This window comes from Triticum dicoccoides, chromosome 2A (assembly GCF_002162155.2).
Source record: "Triticum dicoccoides isolate Atlit2015 ecotype Zavitan chromosome 2A, WEW_v2.0, whole genome shotgun sequence".
Taxonomy (NCBI): domain Eukaryota; kingdom Viridiplantae; phylum Streptophyta; class Magnoliopsida; order Poales; family Poaceae; genus Triticum; species Triticum dicoccoides.
This window is the reverse complement of record NC_041382.1, coordinates 79278850-79301193: the sequence shown is the minus strand read 5'-3', so window position 1 is coordinate 79301193 and position 22344 is coordinate 79278850. Positions and strand designations below refer to the sequence as shown.

The 22344-nt window shown below is 46.1% G+C and overlaps 1 protein-coding gene and 2 pseudogenes across 1 annotated transcript; all 3 read left to right on the top strand.

The window, feature by feature from the left end:
• LOC119357646 overlaps positions 1–9259 on the top strand; it is a 47779-nt pseudogene extending 38520 nt beyond the window's left edge.
• Positions 9260–11233: 1974 nt separating this feature from the next.
• Positions 11234–15868, top strand: LOC119357645. The gene is given in 6 exon segments (XM_037624522.1): positions 11234–11275; positions 12178–12502; positions 12875–14082; positions 14737–14892; positions 14993–15179; positions 15469–15868. Coding segments are annotated over 6 exon segments (1962 nt in total). The 3' UTR covers positions 15513–15868.
• Positions 15869–16044: 176 nt separating this feature from the next.
• LOC119357644 lies at positions 16045–18720 on the top strand (annotated as a pseudogene).
• The last annotated feature ends 3624 nt before the right edge of the window (positions 18721–22344 follow it).

The following is a 22344-nucleotide window of genomic DNA, read 5'->3' as shown; positions in this document are numbered from 1 at the left end:
GGTCCGGATATTATCCAACATGCCGAAGAACAAGTCCGCATTATTCGCGAGAATCTCAAGACTGCTCAGTCACGCCAAAAGAGTAATTATGACCGTCATCATAAAGACATGGTCTATCAACCTGGCGAAAAGGCCTATCTTCGAGTTACACCAATGAAGGGTGCTCACCGCTTCGGGATCAAGGGCAAGCTAGCTCCTCGCTATATTGGCCCATTCACTATTCTCGAGAGGCGTGGAAAAGTGGCATATCAATTGGAGCTCCCGCCGAACCTTTCTCAGGTTCACGATGTGTTCCATGTGTCGCAACTCCGCCGTTGCTTCAAGGACCCAATCCGAGCTGTGGATCATGAAGTGCTCGAATTGCAACAGGACCTCTCCTATAAAGAGCATCCGGTCCGCATTCTCGACCAAGCTGAACGCCGCACATGCCAGAAGGCGATCAAGTTCCTCAAGGTCCAGTGGTCGCACCATTCTGAAGATGAAGCCACCTGGGAACGTGAGGATCGCCTGCGTGATGAATACCCCGCACTGTTTCCTTCTACCTCCTAAATCTCGGGACGAGATTTCTTGTAGTGGAGGAGATTTGTAACGCTCGGATAATTAGGCTACAGTAAAACTCTTCTAATGATGCCATGTCGTCCGTGTTACTGTTGCTAATCAGGTGGTAGTTCAAAATCATTGCAATTCAAAATATGAATTAGTGACAAACGCCCTAAATTTTCAAAAGGCAAAGCGAAAATGTTCGGGGGTTGCCAAATATTGCACTGGTAATTATGGTGAAGAAAACACCATTTTATAAAATGCCTAAATGCCCTAAAATTAAATAAAACAGAAAGGGAAATAAATAAAAGAAAGAGATTACAGAAGAAAAAAAAACAAAAGGGAGGGGGGAGCCCCCTGGACCAGGCAGCCCAACCCACCCGCACGGCCACCACCCAACCCCCTGGCCCGCAATCAGCCTGGCCGGCCCAGCCGGCCCAGCCCCCGCACAGCGTCCCCTTCCCCTGTTCCCCCGACGCGGGTCGGAACAGGGCGCGTCCCAGCCGAACCCACCTCGCCGGCGACGAGGCGTGGGGATAAGGACGCCGACGCCGCGCCCCCTCGGTCTCCCCTCCCACTCGCCCCCACGCTCGCCCTCGGCCCCCGCGCCTCTCCCTCTCCCTCTCCCCTCCAGATCCATCTCCCCCTCCTTCCCCACCGCAACCGAGCGCCGCCATGGCCTCGCCGCCGTAAATCGCGCGGCCACAGTCGCCGCCTCGCCGCGCCTGCGTGCCCGTCGACGCCTCCGTCACCTTCCTCGCCTACCGGAGGCCTCAGCTGGAGCTCGGAGGCGCTGCAGCATCGGATCCCCTTCGTCCCCTTCTCCGGCTGCCATCGATCTTCTTCGTCTCCGGCGCCGCCCCCTGCAGCTCCTAAACCGCCACCGAGCCTTCTTGTGTGCTCCACGGTGAGCTCTCCTTCCTCTCCGCTCTCTTCTCCTCGCCCCAACGTGCTCGTAATCACCGCCTCGTACGTGCCCGAACCCATCACCGCGGGAGCTCATCGCCGACGAGCTTTCGGCGACCAAATGGTCCCGCTCCAGTGCCCGTTTAGCTCGCCCCCGCACGTAGAGCCTGCCTAGCCTCTTCTTTTGCTCCGTAGCCCGCTGTTCCGCCGTCTCCGACATCCACCCGTACGAGTCGCCGCCTCCGCTGCTCGCCGGCGTGGTTCCGGTCATCCCCGAGACCAACCCGTAGCCCCATGCGACGCGCGACGTCGTTAGCTTTCGAACGGGAGTAGCCACGCCCGTTTTGGGCCACCGTGGCGGAATCCCGCAGCTCGCCGGCGTCCTCCGCCGTGTTTTGGCTTGCCAAAGCCAACTCCGGCGCCGGCACCCGACGTGGCTGACCTGGGGCTACCACCAGGGTCACTGCCAACGGGCCCCACGGGCCCCAGTTGACTGGGTTGACCAGTCAACCCTGCTGACTTGGCAACCCCCAGCCACTGACCAGTGGGGCCCACCCCCCTAATTAATAGGAATTAATTAAATTAGTTTAGTTAACCTAAATTAGACAATGACAGGTGGGCCCAGTAGTTTAATAACTGAATTTAGATTAGTTTGAACCCTGTTTAACCCACTGTCTATGACAGGTGGGTCCCCCATGTCAATTTGACTAGTCAACCGAACTGCTGGCTGCTGACGTCACTCTTATGTCATGCTGACGTCATAAATTCATTTTCGAATTAAATAATTAAATAATTAAATTTCAGAAATTAATATAATCTTTAGAAAATCATATCTTTTAATCCGTAACTCGGATGAAAATACTTTCTACATGAAAGTTGCTCAGAACGACGAGACGAATCCGGATACGCAGCCTGTTCGTCCGCCACACACCCCTAGCATACCGAACACACAACTTTCCCCCTCCGGTTCACCGGTCCGAAAACGCGAAACACCGGGAATACTTTCCCGGATGTTTCCCCCTTTCGTCGGTATCACCTACTACCACGTTAGGGCACGCCTAGCATCGCTTCTTGACATGTCATGCATCGATATGCATCTGTTTACTTGGTATTCATTGTTTCTTCCCCCTCTTCTCACCGGTAGACTACGAGACCGACGCTGTTGCTGCCCAGTTCGACTACGGAGTTGACGACCCCTCTCTCTTGCCAGAGCAACCAGGCAAGCCCCTCCTTTGATCACCAGATATCGCCTATTCTCCTCTATACTGCTTGCATTAGAGTAGTGTAGCATGTTACTGCTTTCATTAATCCTATTCTGATGCATAGCCTGACATTGTCGCTACATCTGTTGATACCTTACCTGCAATCCTAAATACTTAGTATAGGATGCTAGTTTATCATTGTTGGCCCTACCTTCGTGTCAGTCTGCCTTGCTATAATATTGGGCCGTGATCACTCGGGAGGTGATCACGGGTATATACTATACATACATACATACTATACAGATGGTGACTAAAGTCGGGTCAGCTCGAAGAGTACCCGCGAGTGATTCACGGATTGGGGGCTGAAAGGACCTCTGTCCCGACGGCCCTCTGTGTGGATCTTTGTGGCGGAGCGACAGGGCAGGTTGAGACCGCCTAGGAGAGAGGTGGGCCTGGCCCTGTTCGGCGTTCGCGGACACTTAACACGCTTAACGAGTTCTTGGTATTTGATCTGAGTCTGGCTACGAGCCTATACGCACTAACCATCTACGTGCGAGTAGTTATGGGTATCCCGACGTCGTGGTATCAGCCGAAGCACTTCGTGACGTCAGCGACTGAGCGGCGCACGCCGGGTTGGACTGCGTTAACGCAACTTCCTTTGTAATGGAGGTTGCTAGGTCTGCTCACCGGCCGCGTACGCAACGTGCAGGTGTGCTCAGGGCGATGGGCCCAGACCCCTGCGCACTTAGGTTTAGACCGGCATGCTGGCCTCTCTGTTGAGCCTAGGTGGGGCTACGACGTGTTGATCTTCCGAGGCCGGGCATGACCCAGGAAAGTGTGTCCGGCCAAATGGGATCGAGCGTGTTGGGTTATGTGGTGCACCCCTGCAGGGAAGTTTAATCTATTCGAATAGCCGTGATCTTCGGTAACAGGACGACTTGGAGTTGTACCTTGACCTTATGACAACTAGAACCGGATACTTAATAAAACACACCCTTCCAAGTGCCAGATACAACCGGTGGTCGCTCTACCTCAGGGATATGAGGAGGGGATCGCCGGGTAGGATTATGCTATGAGATGTTACTTGGAGATGCTACTTGGAGGACTTCGACCTACCCTCTTCTGCCTGTTGCAAGACGAAGGTGACCAGAAGCGTAGTCTTCGATAAGACTAGCTATCCCCCTCTTATTCTGGCATTCTGCAGTTCAGTCCACTGATATGGCCTCCTTACACATATACCCATGCATATGTAGTGTAGTTCCTTGCTTGCGAGTACTTTGGATGAGTACTCACGGTTGCTTTCTCCCCCCTTTTCCCCCTTTTCCTTCCTTTCTGGTTGTCGCAACCAGATGCTGGAGTCCAGGAGCCAGACGCCACCGTCGACGACGACCCCTACTACACTGGAGGTGCCTACTACTACGTGCTGCCCGCTGACGACGACCAGGAGTAGTTAGGAGGATCCCAGGCAGGAGGCCTGCGCCTCTTTCGATCTGTATCCCAGTTTGTGCTAGCCATCTTATGGCAACTTGTTTAACTTATGTCTGTACTCAGATTTTGTTGCTTCCGCTGACTCGTCTATGATCGAGCACTCGTATTCGAGCCCTCGAGGCCCCTGGCTTGTATTATGATGCTTGTATGACTTATTTTATTTGTAGAGTTGTGTTGTGATATCTTCCCGTGAGTCCCTGATCTTGATCGTACACGTTTGCGTGTATGATTAGTGTACGATTGAATCGGGGGCGTCACAGGCTTGCACGCTGAGCCGTCTCAATGATGTCGGTGCAGATGTCCGGCTCAGGGGCCGGTTGGCCAATCTTGCCGATGAAGACGTGAATCCCACCAAAGGGGACCCGGTACCCGTATTCGATTGAATCAGCCTCGGGACCCCATCCTGCGTTGTCGATGTAGAGCTTGCCGTGATGACTCTTTGTCATCCGGCCCACAGCGTATCCCTTGAGTCCATCAAAGCTGCCCTTCAAGAACTCGAAACCATCGTGCGATAGCCCCACGGTGGGCGCCAAGTGTCGTGGGTTTGTCACGGTAGATGTCCTTGTGAAAGGACTTAGTTGTGGAGCCATCGCAACAGGTTAGCTTAAAGGGGTTAAACCGGACACGGGGAGTTTATACTAGTTTGGCCCCTTCGATGAAGGTAAAAGCCTACGTCTAGTTGTGATTGGTATTGCTAGGGTTTCGAAGGCCAGGGAGCGAGTCCGCTTTGTCTGGCTCTCGAGTTTGTTGTCTGTCGTCCCTAAACCGTTGTCGGGTCGTCCCTTTATATACATAGGTTGACGCCCGCCGGTTTACAGAGTCCCGAAGCCGGATCATAAACGTGTCTGGTTCGGTCTCTATCCTTCCTATCTTACAATGCAAGTTACACAACAAGGTCGGTTTACATATCTACATGCCTTAACTCGCCTCTGGGCCTTGGGCCTTCATAAAGCGCCATCATTCTTATGTCTTCATGGGCTTCTAATCTTCATAAGGCTAATCCGGCTACCCCTGGCCGGTTTACGTCCAGTAGTAATATCCCCAACAATCTTCAAGGTGAAAATCCATGATCTGGCCTTCGGCAGTTGGATCTGGCGACCATGGCGCTTGAGCGTCGTTCCCTTCCTGAAGGCATTGCTATTGGAAAACATTTCTCATTTACTTGTGATTTCAAGGCATGGTTGTTGCGGATATGGTCGTTGTTGGAGTTTGTTAATCATTGTTTTCAACATTACGGAGGTTTTTTACTCCACCAATGCATAACTTCGGTCTTGTATGACTTTACTATTTGCTGGTGTGATTCTTCGTGTGTGCGTAGCTAAATTTTTTTTAAGGGGGGGTGGCTTCCAATCTATTCATCGTGTGTCATGAGTCGAAGTAGGCCACAATCAACACCTCCCCGTCACTGCAGCAGGGAATTTTTTTATTGTGATAGACAGTCAAGAAGTCGTCGTGCTAAGGCGCCACAAGGCCAACACACCAGAAGAACAACCGTCGCCGATGAGTAGAAGCATAGATGGGGAGGATCCAAACCATAGTCACAGAAACGAAAGATTGGATCCACAAAGATTCATCGATGAGGAACATCGACCGAATCGTACAAGATTTTTCGGAGACACATCTCCACATGCCCTTCGACGACATTAGACACACTGCGGAAAATGAGGTCTATGCATGAGGACTTTATTCCATCCGCAATGAGCCGCCGCCCCGCCTTACCGAGAAGGACACAGTCCCCAATCGACCTAAAAACACCTAAAATTGGGTAGGAAGCCTCCCACCAGCAAGGGTCGATACCCACCACGTCTCCATGGCCCTAAGGTCACAAAAGACGAGGTGGATCAACGGCGACATTGACGGGAGGCAGAGATACCCTAATCACCTGGGTAGTTGTGAGAGGAGGTGAAGTGGTACATGTGGTCCAGAGTACTCTCTCCGTCCGGAAATACTTGTCCTATAAATGGAGTCTCTCAATTATTGCCATTGATGGTTGTGTTCGTTGGTGTTAGTAATGTGCAAATCCTAACTACACATAGGTCTAAAAAGAACTACACAAAGGTTAGATGTATGCATCCAATCGCTGTTGAAAAATATGAATACCAAAAATTAGGAAGGCACCATCCTAATTTGCATATTTTTATTTTCTTTTTGAGAATATATCCAATCTACATTTTTTTTAGCGTATATCTTTTTTCCCCAGAATTTTTTGAGTGTATATCCTTTTGTTTTAGAAACTTTTCAGCGTATATCCAATGCATCTAGTCCGTCTACGTCCTAACTAACTGGGCCAAAGGCCCATTGACACCTAATCCGTTTACGCCCTAAATAACGGGGCCAAAGGCCCATTGGAACAAGACATGATTTACGCCCTAACTATCGCCTCTATCCCGAAAAATTTGAGTTTTCGTTTCAAAAGCGGCAAGAACTCAACACCATTTCGTCGGATCTCTCCTAAGTTTGATCCCCTTCCCCATAAGCGCATCCCTCCATGGATTTCCCTGCATAATCTTTACGTCGGGCGACCCTGAACCTATGCGCAGGCCATCTGCTCGACGAAATGCGCGGGGCAACCACCCAGCGCCGGGGGCCGTGTCGCCGCACCGACCAGGCGTCAGGCTCCGGCGGCGGCGGGGTAGACCGCCTCGGCGCCCTCCCGGACGCGCTCCTGCACCACGTCATGTCGTTCCTGAAGGCATGGGAGGTGGTTCCCACCTGCGTGCTCGTGCGCTGGTGACGCCACCTATGGGAGTCCGCGCCCTGCGTCGACCTTCGCGTGCGCTACATGAGCCGCGACGCCGACCCGCCGCAGGAGTTCCGCGACTTCGTGCACCGCCTCTTCCTCCTCCGCGACGTGTCAGCGCCCGTGGACATGCTCCGCCTACAGCCCAGCGACGAGGACGCTGGCTTCAACGAGGACAATGCCAGCATCTGGATCAGGACTGCTCTCAAGCGCGGGGCGTGGGTTATTCACCTTGCCGGGCATCACAAGAGAGTCGCGTCGTTGGACGGCGTGCCCTTCGTTTCGTGCCACCTCAAGATCTTGAAGTTGTCGTACGCCAGGCTCGATGACAGTGTCCTCCGACAGCTTTCTGCTAGTTGCAAATCCTTGGAACAGCTGGATCTCAAGGATTGCTTGGTCACAGGCCCTGGGATTGTGTCCGTCTCTTTGAGGACCTTAATCATGCTTAAGTGCAAGTTCAATTCGGGATTCTCAATTGCCCCTCCTAGCCTCTTCTCCATTGCAGCTCCCAACCTCCTACTTCTGCGCCTCATCACACCGTATGCCCAAGTTCCGTCATTTACCAACTTTGGGTCACTAGTCACATCCACTATCTTACTTGATGACCATTTCTTGAGCAATGAATTTGAACACATCAGCGATAAGGATGACTGCGATGAAACTACTGATGACGATGGCAATGATGATAAGAGGGAGAACTATACGATTCATGATGCCTCATCTTTGAGTGATGATGATGATTTTGGATACATCGGTGATTTTGACGAGTTTGGATATGGATATGGTTTTCCCGAAGAAAGATATGGGCACAGTCGCTACAAGGATAATTATAATTATGGTAGCAATATTGATAGTGATGACAATGCCTATGAATACAGTGAGATCGCAAATGAAGCAAAGTATGGCTACAAAGGTAAGGGAAGCTTCCCAGTGAAGATGGTAACTATGGAAAAATCAGTGGTGGAAATTATAGTTACATTCTAGGTGGCCATCATATGCAGGAGAGCCTTTCCACAGCTACGAGTTTGGAGTTGTTAATTGATGCTGGAGAGGTATAACAATCACCATCTTTTACTGATTTCTCTTTTTCCTCTCTTATTTTCTATTTATATTTTCCTTGGCATGGTCATAGTTATAATGGGACATTTCCTACATGTTTCACAATGAAATGCCGGGTTCCCTCCAATAGAACATGTGTCGAATGAGCACATTTCCGACCTTCTGCTCTGGTGTAGTACTAGTTTATTTAATCATCAATTGTAGCTTCAAGGGAGTATTATTCATCAATTATGTTCTCATTGCAACTTTGCAGTTTTTCTCTTTGTTGCAACAATGTATCTTTTCAACAGATTAGCTATATATATTCAGTTTTTATAAGAGTGTCTAAGGCCGATGTTCCTCCAGTTACTAGAAAATAAAGATGAATGATATGAAACCAATACGTGCTACTCTTCTAGCAATACATCACTATATGATAGATGTTGTTTTCCCTTCTTTTTCGAGATGGGTATCTTTTTTCTGTTGAATAAACCATCCATATCCAGTTTTTACTGTGAGAAGTTGATTTGAGTTACTACCGTTCTTTGCCGAATACTCTTTTGTCTGCATTATGAAGGTGGTTCTGACTAGGGAATTGAGAAGGTGTCCAACTTTTAGCAACCTGAAGACCCTGTCCCTTGGTGAATGGTGTATGGCCGCTGATTTCGATGCATTAATTTTCTTGCTACAGCATTCACCTAATATAAAAACGCTTTTCTCCAACTCAAATTGGTATGTGTGATTACATATTTGGTGCATGCTACTTGATCCTAGACTTCATTGTTATTAGTTTTTAGTATCTGATCGCACACTTAATGACAATTTGGTTAATGTGCTAAAGAACTTCAGCACAAGGAAGGCATTGGAAACATGTATCAAACTACAGGAAAAGAACTTAGAATGGTGAAGATCAAATGTTCAAAGGACGATTGGAGAGTCCACACCTTGGCACATATGTTTAGGGCAAATGGTATATCACTAGAGAATATTTATGTGCGTCGGAGCGGGGATGCTTGTGAGTCATACCTATACCATTTCGTATTTACTTGCAATATCAGCATTTCCTTACTGGTTTATATGTTCATATGCTATTTACTGAGATGTAAAGAGCACATTGCCGTGTTAGCTAAATAAGTATAAATGGGCATATAATCTGCTTAGTGTATACATCAATATTCTGTTACATGAGAAGTGTATTCTGTAAAATTAAAAGATGTTCTTTCGTACATGGTCCTAATCTACAGTCATCTACTTTTTGATATTTCTACCAGATCTCCGTGGCCAGAAGTTTATGAGGGACCTCGCCAAACAAGAACTGGATGAATGTGGGGACGACTGGATGTAAACGTCCAGAAGTTTACGAGGGGTCTTCTAGATATTAAATCCTGCTGGCGATCGACCATCCATTATGTAGTTAGCAAGGTGCAGTAAGAACCCTTGATCTCCATGTAGTACTGATTATGCTTTCAAAGCTTCACCGGATCTTTTGACGTCCTTTTTAGTAGCATGGGCTACAAATCGCTGGGATGTTCTTCCTATACTATAAACTAATTCATTTGTGTGGTCTGTAGTAAACTTTGCTTTTTTACCAGAACAGAAAATAAATTATGGATGTGTCGTGCCTGAATTGTGGTGGAGCTGAGATACGCTTTGTTATTTCACTCCGACAGTATGACTGTAGGGTTCATTTGTCAGGGTTATTTTATCTTCGAAAGTTTAGTATAGTTGTATATTGAAATTAATGCAAAATTGAAAATTTGAAATGTGTTTCACATGCAGTGAAAAGGAAATACACTTCATATACAACAGGTCGAATACTGAAGTAAACTTCATGCTCTGAATCATGTGTGCCTACAACTATGAGCGGTGATGTATTTTCTCTCAGAACTAGACAATTGCCCGTGCGTTGCAACGGGAGTATAAACATTCTAGTAGATTAGCCCCTGACTGCACGACTATTATTGTACTATATTATTGTTTTTGAGAATCCATGTATATTATTATATTGATACGCTAAAATCTTACCAAATGTTTGTATGCAATCGCCATGATTTCTCTGCCATTTTATTGTTAAGCACTTATTTGGTAAGAATTTAATGACTTGCCAACAAAATATGTGTTTATTTTGATAAGTTAATAAACATGAGACAATTAAATGGATGGGAGAACAATCAAATATGGGAGGAAAAAATCAAAGAGGATAAGGAAAGAGTGCGACGTATATATGGAAGGTTGGACGAAAAAGAGGTGAAATGGGAACCTTACGTTCTTTTTAAGTAGTAGAGATTTAAGTAGTAGAGATAAGCACTTATTTGGTAAGAATTTAATGACTTGCCAACAAAATATGTGATTATTTTGGTAAGTTAATAAACATGAGACAATTAAATGGATGGGAGAACAATCAAATATGGGAGGAAAAAATCAAAGAGGATAAGGAAAGAGTGCGACGTATATACGGAAGGTTGGACAAAAAAGAGGTGAAATGAGAACCTTACGTTCTTTTTAAGTAGTAGAGATAACAGATATTAACACCTGAAAAAATACACCGTGTTTTTGTTGTTGAAAAAGGACACTGTTAATAAGATGGTGAATTTCACTTTTTACCCACTGTTTGTGTATTTGTGATAGTATTTGCCCCATTTAAATTTTCGGCCACATTGTACCCCAAAATTGCTGTGATGTGTCGTGTTTAACCCAATTTAACACTTTGCCCCGATTTTAACCAGTTGGGTCCTCTTATCAAGATGATGTGTGTGATGACCAGTATTCCAACTAGGAGTCTAGGAAGCGTAAACAAGATGGCACTATCCTCTACCCACCTAATCGGACTCGCGTCCCCGTCCACCTAATTGGCAAAACCTTGCCCCATGGCAAATCTTGATTTGGTTGTCGCCTGACGGCTCCTCTTGGCCGCCCTTTATTCTCTTCGCCCCACCACTTGTGGTCTCACAGAGTGGGCCTGGCTTGACCAAACCACAAAATATGGTGCAGAGCTAGGGTGGTTTTTTATGGGTTGTGCTGGCGAGATATAAGAGCAACTCTACCAGCGTCGTCATACCATGCATTTGGAAACTGGCGTGAGCGCGGCGCCCATTTCTGCCTAGGCTGCCACCGACATTCATTCAAAATACTCGAGGGCGGTGGGTAGGCGGGCACGGACGACGACTGATTCTATCTTACGGTGCACGTCATCCTTGATCCACTTGAAGTAGTCCCACATCCTCCCCCAGAAACCTCTCTTGGTGTGGACCTCTTAGGTCTTGCTGGGGAGGACGTGACCGCATCGACATGGTCGATGAGATTGAGTGTGGTGGCAGGGATGGAGAGGGCAGGGTGGCGGCCGGTGAAGGGGGGCGGTGAGGTGAGTGTGTTGGCGACGGGGATGGGGGAGAGAGGTTAAATGTGGTGCTGATGGCGAAGGTAATGGGTCCATATACCAACGAATGGGCGTGTTCCGGATGGAAATTGGGCCTGATTTGCTACGTGCGGGAGGGGAACGTGACGAAGAGCGTTAGTTGGCACTCTACTCGGTGGATACGTGGTTGCAACATTGTCAGGGAGGAAGCGGCAATTGCACGGGCAACAACGACATTGATAGGGCTGCATGCAGGAGGAAGAGTCTGAGCCAAAACTTTCTTCCCGCTCGAGCAGATGGTGGATGATGCATGCTCCAAACCAATGCCCTCACATTATTTGAAGGGTTGAATATGGAGCACCCTTCACAAATTATGCATGCCGAATGTCGGATGACTAGTATGCTAAAATGGCATTCTCAGTCAAAAGTCGCCATATTGGTCGGGCGACTACTATAGAATCTGGCTTTTAGTTGCAAAAATAGAAAACCGGAAGCTGGACCACTGGATTGAGGATGGATGGCACAGATTCAATGGGACAGATGTGTACACAGAAATGCACGCTTCTGCGCAAAAAGGACCCTCTTTTCTAACGAATTTGCTACCGTAATAGCCCTAGCATTGATTGGGAAAGAGGTAGCGACACGGAAAAGGCAAGTGTTGACCTAAGATGTGAAATGACGAAAATGCCCTCGGCGGGGCCTAGAAACAATGGGCGGTGGCACGCTGGAGGGCACACTACTCACTGCGGCAGTGTTTTTGGTTTGATCCGACGGCCGAGGTCTTCCAGAAGCAAGATCGAATGGTCGAAAATGCATCAAGAAATTGATCCGACGGCCGAGAGTGCCTATGCTCTAAGAGAGTGCGGGGGCGCCCACGGTTCTTATTTCAGGATTTGCTCCTGTGATAGTCCCATCTGACCATCTCCCCTGTTGCTTCGCGGCGGCGCTCCAGATCCGGTGCCAAGCGCATCCCTTTCCTTCCCTTCCCCGGCTACTCCGACTCAAGGCCACCACCAGACATCGCGCCCCACATCTTCGAGCGGCAACCGGTCGCCGTCGCGACGGTGAGCTCCACGGTGGGGAAGGGCACCGCCGGCATAGGTGCCTTCGAGGCACCACGTGACGTTCACCGTGCCCTCCTCCGGCACATCTACGACGTGGATGAGCCCACGCCGTCCGCGCCCAAGCTGCAAGGTGGCCACCTCTTCCCTGCTTTCCTTTCGCCGCCGCTATGTACAATCATTTTATTACTATTTTGGGTAGTGGATTTGGAGAATTTGTGACATTCCACTCGGCAGTTTGTTTGTGCCAGTTTCCTTAACAAACGGCAATGCGCTCCATATCCTTTGATGAAGGTTTTAAAAATCTTCAACTTTATACTACAAGTCAGGCTCATGTACTAGTGCATGCTTGTACATGTACTAGTGCATGCTTGTACAGGAACCGATCAAGTGCTTCTGCCAGCTCTTGTGTACGTGAGTGTCTCTCGGCGGAATTCAGTTTAGGCCATCTCAAGCAGTCTCTCTTGGTATGTTATGTTCCGTTCCATCATTCAAAATCCTGACTGACAAAGCTGAGCCGCGGTGTCGCTAAACCTGCATGCAGATCTTCCGCTCGACGAAATGCACCGGAGCACCACCCAGCGCCCGGGCCAGCGCCGCGGCGCCCGCCGGGCTGTCGCCAAGCCCGACCGCCTCAGCGCCCTCCCGGACGAGCTCCTGCATTACATCATGTCATTCTTGAAGGCGTGGGAGGTGGTCCGCAGCTGCGTGCTCGCGCGGCGATGGCGCCATCTCTGGGCGTCCGTGCCCTGCGTCGATCTCCGCGTGCGCCCCACCACTGGCCGCTACGGCGACCCGCCTGAGAAGTTCCGCGACTTCGTGCACCGGCTCTTCCTCCTCCGGGACGAATCGGCGCCCGTGGTCATGCTCCGCCTGCGGTCGAGTGACGAAGAAGCGGGCTTCACCGATGACGACGCCAGCGCGTGGATGATGGCCGCCATCAAGCGCAACGCGCGGGTTATCCATCTCACCGGGCGTTGCTCAGAGATCGCGTCACTGGACCGCGTGTCGTTCATCTCTTGCCACCTCAAGGTCTTGAAGCTGTCGTATGCCATGCTCGACTACAGGATCCTCGGGCAGCTTTCTTCTAGTTGCACGTCTTTGGAAGTACTAGGTCTGAAGGATTGCTTGGTGGCGGGCCCTAGGATTGTGTCCGCCTCTTTGAAGACTTTAATCATGCTCGAATGCGAGATTAGTTGCGCCTTCTCCATTGCTGCTCCGAACCTCCTACTTCTGCACCTCATCACACCTTACGTCCGAGTCCCATCATTCAAGAATTTGGGATCACTTGTCACAGCTACTATCATACTTGATGACTCTTTCTTGGGTGATGACAATGAATGCATCAGTGATGAAGATTATTGTGATGGAACTACTGATGACGACGGGGATGATAGCGACAATAATGATTGGACAGAGAGCTCGAAGATTCATGATGAGTCTTCCTTGAGTGATGGTGTTGGATATGATGATTTTATAAGGTTTGGATATGGACATGATTTTGCTGAAGGAATTTACAGGCATGATCGTTACAAGGATAATTATTATTATGGTGATGAGAATACCTATGCATACAGTAAGATTGCAAATGATGCAAAGTATGGCTACAAAGGTAAAGACCTGATTTCCAGTAAAGACAGTATCTATGATGGATATACAGAATGCAGTGATGGGAAGATTTTAGGTGGCCGTCATATTCTTCGGAGTCTTTCAAGTGCTAGAACTTTGGAGTTGTTGACTGATGCTGGAGAGGTATAGCTGTCACCACCTTTTATTATTTTCTCTATCTCCGAGTATGAAAAATTTCTTGATATAGCTATAATTTTTTCTTTTTCATAACAACTTTTTTCTGATGTTTGCAAAAGAAATTTATGTTGCTCCCAACAGAATACACATGTACAATGACCACATTTCTTACATAAGTAGCAACACCTGGTTAGAAAGGCACTGTTGACTTGTAGAAGAGTTCAGATCAAGAAATTAGTACTATCTCATTTCATCATCAAATGTAGTAGGTGAAATCAATGAGATATGAAAGTATGAAGCTTCAAGAGAGCATTATATATTATTTCAGATTATTGTTTCTTATTTTTTACATTCTTGAAGTAGTGTATCTTTTTAAATGATTATTGTTCAAATCGTTGTGTAATTAACTATTTTGAGTCTGTGTACCAGTATAATGGCAATGTCCCTTCACATTATAGAAAAGAATGAGGAATCTTATTTTACCAATAGGTACTAATCATGGTAACACATCACTATATGTCTTAATTTCTTTCTCGTGGTTGGTATGTTTGTTTTCTTCTCTGCATATTTAATAAACCTCTTATATTCAATATATAAAATATAATATTGATTCAAATCTATGTTTAATTGCTGAACACTCATTTTATGTGCAATGTGTAGGTGGTTCTGAGTAGGGAACTGAATACATGTCCAATTTTTGGCAACCTGAAGACCCTGTCCCTTGGCGAATGGTGTATGGCTGCAGACTTTGATGCATTAATTTTCTTGCTACAACACTCACCTAATATACAGAAACTCTTTCTCCAACTTAAAATTGTATGTGTAATTACATATTTGGGGCTTATGCTTACCTGATTATCTTTTAGTTTTGAGTATTTTAGCGCATGCTTAACAACAACTTTTTTATCTGCAAAAGAACTTCAATGCCAAAAAGGCATCAGAAACAGGTATCAAACTATAGTGATCATTTACTTGCAAAGATCTTCGAATGGTGAAGATCACATGCTCAAAGGATGATGGGAGAGTCCATAAGCTGGCAAATTTGTTTATGGCAAATGGTATGCCAGTCGAGAAAATTTATGTCCGCCACAGCGGGAGTGCTTGTGAGTCACACCTTCTCTTCAGATAGCATTTTGTATTTATTTTCATTATCTGTAGTTTTACTTGCTTGTGTGTTCATGTGCTACATGCTTACGGATGTCCACTGCATACTGTCTTGGTCCGCTTTCCCGGAAAAGCCACATGCTTTTATGTGCATATATAATCTGTTTAATATCTTGTCAGCATTCTGTTAAATTGGAAGTATGTTTTGCTAACTTAAGTATGTTCCTTCTGTACATGATCCTAGACTACACACTTATACACTTATACACTCCCTGATATTTCTACCAGATCTCCGCAGCCAGAAGCAAACGAAGGAGTTCTGGGGGGTGTAACATCCAACATCCTCATGAGCAACTGATCGTGCTCTCAAAGCTCCGCTGGGTTTCTTGATTGCCTCTTTTTTGGTAACATGGATGACGTTGGTGATTATTGAATCGTTGGAATGTTGTTGCTAGTGGGATGAGCTGAGAAGTTCAACAAGTAGTAGGTCTAGCCTCTAGTACAACTTTGCTTTGTTCCTGGAACGGATATGAATGCTCGTCGTTTCAATGCTTCAGACTTGAGAGTGGTGCATCTGAGTCTGTCATGCGTTGTGCTATGCTCCAGTAAGCATTAAGCATTGATCCTGTGGTGAGTTATAGGCAGCTTTACTACCGTACAAATTCTGATGTCGTGTAAAAGGAAATGAACCAAGGTGACTCCCGATCTCGTCTCCATATGCATCTCCCCCGATCTCGTCTCCATATGCATCTCCCCCGATCTCGTCTCCATATGCATCTCCCCCGCAGAGATTTCAAAATCCTGACTGACAGGGTTGCGCCGGGGTGACCCAAAACCCTACGTGCAGGCCTTCTGCTCGACGAAATGCGGCGGAGCACCACCCAGCGCCCAGGGCCGCGCCGCGGCGCCGGCCTCAAGCCCAGATCCCGCGGCCCGGCCGCCGTCAAGCCCGACCGCCTCAGCGCCCTCCCGGACGCGCTCCTGCACCACATCACGTCGTCCCTCAAGGCGTTGGAGGCGGTCCGCACCTGCGTGCTCGGGCGCCGGTGGCGCCACCTCTGGGCTTCCTCGCCCTGCGTCGACCTCCGCGTGCGCCACTCCTCCGGCCGCGACGCCGACCCGCCGGGGGAGTTCCGCCACTTCGTGCACCGCCTCTTCCTCCTCCGCGACGCGTTAGCGCCCGTGGGCACGCTCCGCCTGCGGTCCGGCGACGAGGACGCCGGCTACGACGAGGACGACGCCAGCGCGTGGATCAGGGCTGCCATCAACCGCAATGCGCGGGTCATCCATCTCGCTGGGCATCGCTCGAAGATTGCATCGTTGGAACGCGTGCAGTTCGTATCGTGCCACCTCAAGGTGCTGAAGCTGTCGTATGCCAGGCTCGACGGCCGGATCCTCAAGCAGCTCTCTTCCAGCTGCACGTCTTTGGAGGAGCTGGATCTCAAGGATTGCCTAGTGACTGGTGCCGGGATTGTGTCTGCCTCTTTGAAGACTTTGATCATGCTCAAGTGCAAGATCAACTTCGCCTTCTCCATTGCTGCTCCGAACCTCCTACTTCTGCGCCTCACCACGCCTTACGTCCGAGTCCCATCGTTCAACAACTTGGGGTCACCTCTTTCTTGGGTGATGACTATCATACTTGATGACTCTTTCTTGGGTGATGACTTTGAACACATCAGTGATGAAGATGGCTGTGATGGAACTACTGATGATGATGGGGATGATAGCGATGATAATGATTGGACAGATACCTCTAAGATTCATGATGATGACTCTTCCTTGGGTGATGATTTTGAATATGATCATTTTATAAGATTTGGATATGGAGATACTTTTGCTGAAGAAAGTTACACGCAGGGTCGTTACAAGGATAATTTTGATTATGGTAGTGATATCGATAGCGATGACAATACCTATGAATACGGTGAGATTGCAAATGATGCAAAGCATGGCTACAAAGGTAAAGGCCAGATTTCCAGTAATGATGGTAACTATGGTGGAAACAGAGAATGCAATGGTAGGAAGATTTTAGGTGGACGCCATATTCTCGAGTCTCTTTCAAGTGCTAGGACTTTCGAGTTGTTGACTGATGCGGGATAGGTATATATAGCTGTCACCACCTTTTACTGGTCTCTCTATCTTTGAGTAAGAAAATTTCCTTGATATAGCCATCATTGTTTTTTTAACTGCCTTTTCTGATGTTTGCCAAAGAAATTTATGTTGCTCCCAACAGAACACACATATGTCCAATGAGCACATTTCTTCTTACATAAGTAGCAACACCTTCTTAGAAAGGCGCAGTTGACTGGGAGAAGAGTTCAGATCAAGAAATTTGTACTAGCTCATTTCATCATCAAATAGTACTCTGTAGGTGAAATCAATAAGATATGGAAGTATGCAGCTTCAAGAGAGCATTATTTATTATTTCAGATTATTTTTTATATTCTTGTAGTATTGTATCTTTTTAAATGATTACAGTTTAAATCGTCGTGTAATTAACTATTTTGAGTCTGCATACCAGTATAATGGCAATGTCCCGTCACATTATAGAAAAAATGATGAATCATATTTTTACCAATAGGCGCTAATCATGGTAACACATTACTATATGTCTTAATTTCTTTTTCATGGTGAGTATGTTTGTTTTCTTCTCTGCATATTAAATAAACCTCTTGTATTCAGTATATAAAATATAAAATTGATTCAAATTACTATGTTTATTTGCTGAACACTCATTTTATGTGTGTAGGTGGTTCTGAGTAGGGAACTGGAAATGTGTCCAAGTTTTGGCAACCTGAAGACCCTGTCCCTTGGCGAATGGTGTATGGCTGCAGACTTTGAAACACTAATTTTCTTGCTGCAGCACTCACCTAATATACAGAAGCTCTTTCTCCAACTTAAAATTGTATGTGTAATTACATATTTAGGGCTTATGCTTACTTGATTATTTTTTAGTTTTGAGTACCTGAACACATGTTTAACAACAACTTTCTTGATCTGCAAAAGAACTTCAATACCAGAAAGGTATCAGAAACAGGTATCAAACTACAGAGAAGATCATTTACTTGCAAAGACCTGGGAATGGTAAAGATCAACTGCTCAAAGGATGATGGGAGAGTCCACAAGTTGGCAAATTTGTTCAGGGAAAATGGTAATACCCCTCGAGAAGATATACGTCCGCCGGAGTGGGAGTGCTTGTGAGTCATACCTTCTCTTCAGATAACATTTCGTATTTATTTGTGTTATCAGTATTATTACTTGCTTGTGTGTTTCTGTGCTATTGGCTGACGGATGTAAGCTGCATATTGTCTTGTTCCACCTTCCCTGAAAAGCTACATGTTTTTATGTGCATATAATCTGCTTGATGTCTTGTCACCATTCTGTTAAATTGAAAGTATATTTGTTAACTTAAATATGTTTCTTCTGTGCATGATCCTAAACTACACACTTATCATCTCCCTGATAATTCTACCAGATCTCCGTAGCCAGAAGTAGATGAAAGAATTCGCCAGGCGTGAACTGGAGTTTTGGGGGATGTAACATCCAGCAGCCTCATTTGCTTTCAGATAAGAAATCATGTACCATGGTCTCCACGAAGCACTAATCGTGCTCGCAATGTTGCGCCGTATTTCTTGATGCCCTCTTTTTTTTCAGTAACATGCATGGCTGATGTTTATGGCCAGCAATCATTGGAATGTTCTTCCCCGTATGATGAGTCGAGACTTTAATTTTTTTTAAACCAGTAGTAGGTCTAGGCTCAACCGCTCAAGTACATTTTTGCTTTGTTCCTGTAACGGATATGAATGATCCTCGTTTGAGTGTTTTAGACTAGTGCGTCTCACGAGTTTGCCATGCAACCATGTCGTTTCTACGATGACAAATGTTGATCCTTATATAGGTGGCTTTAGTGCCGTGCAAATCCAGATATTATATACTGGTAGTAGAAGGAGCTGACCATTGTTTGACATAAAGACCATTGTCAAACTAGGTGCATATTGCCAACTCGTTCTTAGACGTACAGTAACAGGCAAGATGCGGCAGCATCAACTGAATGCAGTGCTGGTAATACCGGCAAGTAAAATCCACAAACACTTAGGGCTCACATTTGATTGTTGAGTAGGAAAAAACCCGGGAAAATAAACCCTTAGGGGAGATTCTCCTGTGCACATGAGATCCCTTCCACCACGTGGGAGAAGTTCCCACTGCCCTGGGTGCCAAAATGGCAACAAGGGGGAGGGAAGAAAGTCCCTCAAATAACACAGAGACTTGACCCTTCAGCACACAGATAACAATAGACTTGTACATACAAAATTCTATAGATAACAATAGACCATATATAAGAATTCCACAAATAATTCTCAAAAAACTTGAATTTTAAGAAATATTACAATTGATAACCACCACTTCACAAAGATTCAAATATCGGTTGGTCTAAATTTCTTTGCGACCAAGTGTTGGCCTAAACTGTTTTCATGTGCCATCATAGTTCAAGTTTGTTCACGAAAGAAAACTTGAATTATCAATTGCCTTGTCGGTGGTAGAGATACTTTTGAATAAGAAGAACTGCAAGACGATGATCACTAGCCCTACTTATGTTTTTTCTCCACTCCGCATCGCCATCAGATACCAAAAGTTGATGCTCACTGAACTATACAAAAAATCAAGTTAGCACTAGTTTACATTTTCAATAGACTAATTTTGAGTACATAAACGGATTAAGATGAAATAATATCAGCCAACATATTGTATGTGCAGTGTGCATAATAAAATCGAGACCACGTTGCTTGCGAAAAGAATATAATTTTTTCAAGCTTCTTTGAACATCTACAAAGTACTCAGATTCAGAATGTCCTATGAACCAGAATGCCACTTACAGTCAATACCAAGTACTCAGATTTAATATCCATTTTTCAGGGAATAAAGCAAAAAGAATCAAATTTTATGATCAAGCAGATGTTTGTGTGTGTCATCCTATGACATGTAAAAATGTTGGACAAGATTGTGACCGAAGCAAGCAAGAAAAATAATCACAAGCTGGAAAAGCACGACTAGAGTACCAAATTACTAATAAATATGTAGTATGTGGCCACACTTATGAGTAAATCATTTGTCAAACAGATTGCTACAAAAGTTCACTTAAATGACAACATATCCTAATCGGAGCAATAGGGAAAAAGTAAAGAAATAACATATTTAACTAGCTAGGCACGTGGCAAGCTGGTAGTACTATCAGATTCCTTATAATGAGGGAATCTCCTTCCCACACCTATGCCTTTTGTATTCCAAGGCAAATTAAAATAAGGCATATGTCTACGGGGAGCTCTTGGCTAGTTCATTGTGACTTATTATCATAATTATTTTGCTACTCTATCTATTATGTTGTCATCAATGCCAAAAGGGAGAGGTTAAAAGGGCATGTGTGCCCTTAATTGTTTTTTGTGCTAATGACAACATAACTTGCTGTTCTAACCACATGCTTGAGTCTATAAATAGTGCTGCCACATCATGGAAGAATGCATCGATGGTTAGATATGCTCCTCAATTTGAAAAAGGTAAAAGAAGAATTTTGCTAGTGTCTTTACTTCTTAATATTTTAGTCCATAATAGGGCAACCACACTATCAAGAGGGGGTTCAGCATGAAGGTATTCTGTGAATCGACTACACGTACACCAAATATATGTACCTAAGTCATACAAAAATGTGCGAGGAGAGGTCCTCTAAATCTACTAGGGTACACATTTTTTGAAAACCCTAGAATCTCCGGGGTAGCCAAGAACTTCTGAGGCAAGGTTCAGGAAGCTTTCGGGGCGTTGAGAGAGATTGCACAAACTGTGCAATGTCTCTAGAAACCTCAGAACCTGCCAGGAACTTCTGAGGCAAGGTTTAGGCAGCTTTCGGGGCGTTGAGAGAGATTGCACAAACTGTGCAATGTCTCTAGAAACCTTAGAACCTGCCTGAAACTTCTAGTGGTCAGAACTTCCAGGACTACCTGGAACTTCCAGGGCTAAAAGAATATGTGAAAATCAGTTGGATTTCCGGTGACCTTATAAATAGTCTTTTTCTTCTCCAAGAAGGTGATGACTCCATTTCTCTCACTTCCATTTTTAGAACTTGATTTCTAGGAGATCACCCCCTAGCCACCCAAAGCTCTTGATCTTTTGAGGAGTGAAGGAGTAGTGCTCCACCTACACATTCACCAAAGCAAAGGTGATTCCTCCTTGTTTTCATGGTGAATCTTGTTACTCTCGGAGGTTGAAGACTCCTAGGTGATAGGAATGCTCTGGTGAGGAACCAAATTGTGATTTACCCCGAAAAGTTTGTGAAGGTTTGGAGCCGCCTAAAGGTCTACGGTCTACCACTAGTGGTTGGGCATCACATTTGTTGTGATATCTCAAGGAGAATAGGGGTGAGCCTTCATGACCCAACCCTCCAACGGTGACTAGTTTCCCTCCAAGGAAGTGAACATTAAGATACATCCTCATCTCCAGAGTTTGGTTATTCCTAACCCTAGCTCCTTACTTGTGGTTGCTTTTTCCTTGTCCTTGCGGTCGATATATTGTATTATGTTGTTTAATTTGTATAATTATTGCTATCATCTTTGCTAGAAACTTGACTCACCTTTGCAATTGTTAGGCGTACATTGATATTCCCCATTTTCCTAAACTTGCTAATTAACAAGTAAATTTTGAATTTTTTTTCTATTCACCCCCTCTCTAGGTCCATGTCGATCTTTTCAGATGACATTCCTCAGATTTTCTCAGACTTGATCTTTGTCGTGGGTTTGTCACGGCAGATGTCCTTGTGAAAGGACTTAGTCGTGGAGCCATCGCAATGGGTTAGCTTAAAGGGGTTAAACCGGACACGGGGACATGGGGAGTTTATACTAGTTCGGCCCCTTCGATGAAGGTAAAAGCCTACGTCTAGTTGTGATTGGTATTGCTAGGGTTTCGAAGGCCAGGGAGCGAATCCGCTTTGTCTGGCTCTCGAGTTTGTTGTCTGTCGTCCCTAAACCGCTGCAGGGTCGTCCCTTTATATACATAGGTTGATGCCCGCCGGTTTACAGAGTCCCGAAGCCGGATCATAAACGTGTCCGGTTCGGTCTCTATCCTTCCTATCTTACAATGCAAGTTACATAACAAGGTCGGTTTACATCTATAGGCCTT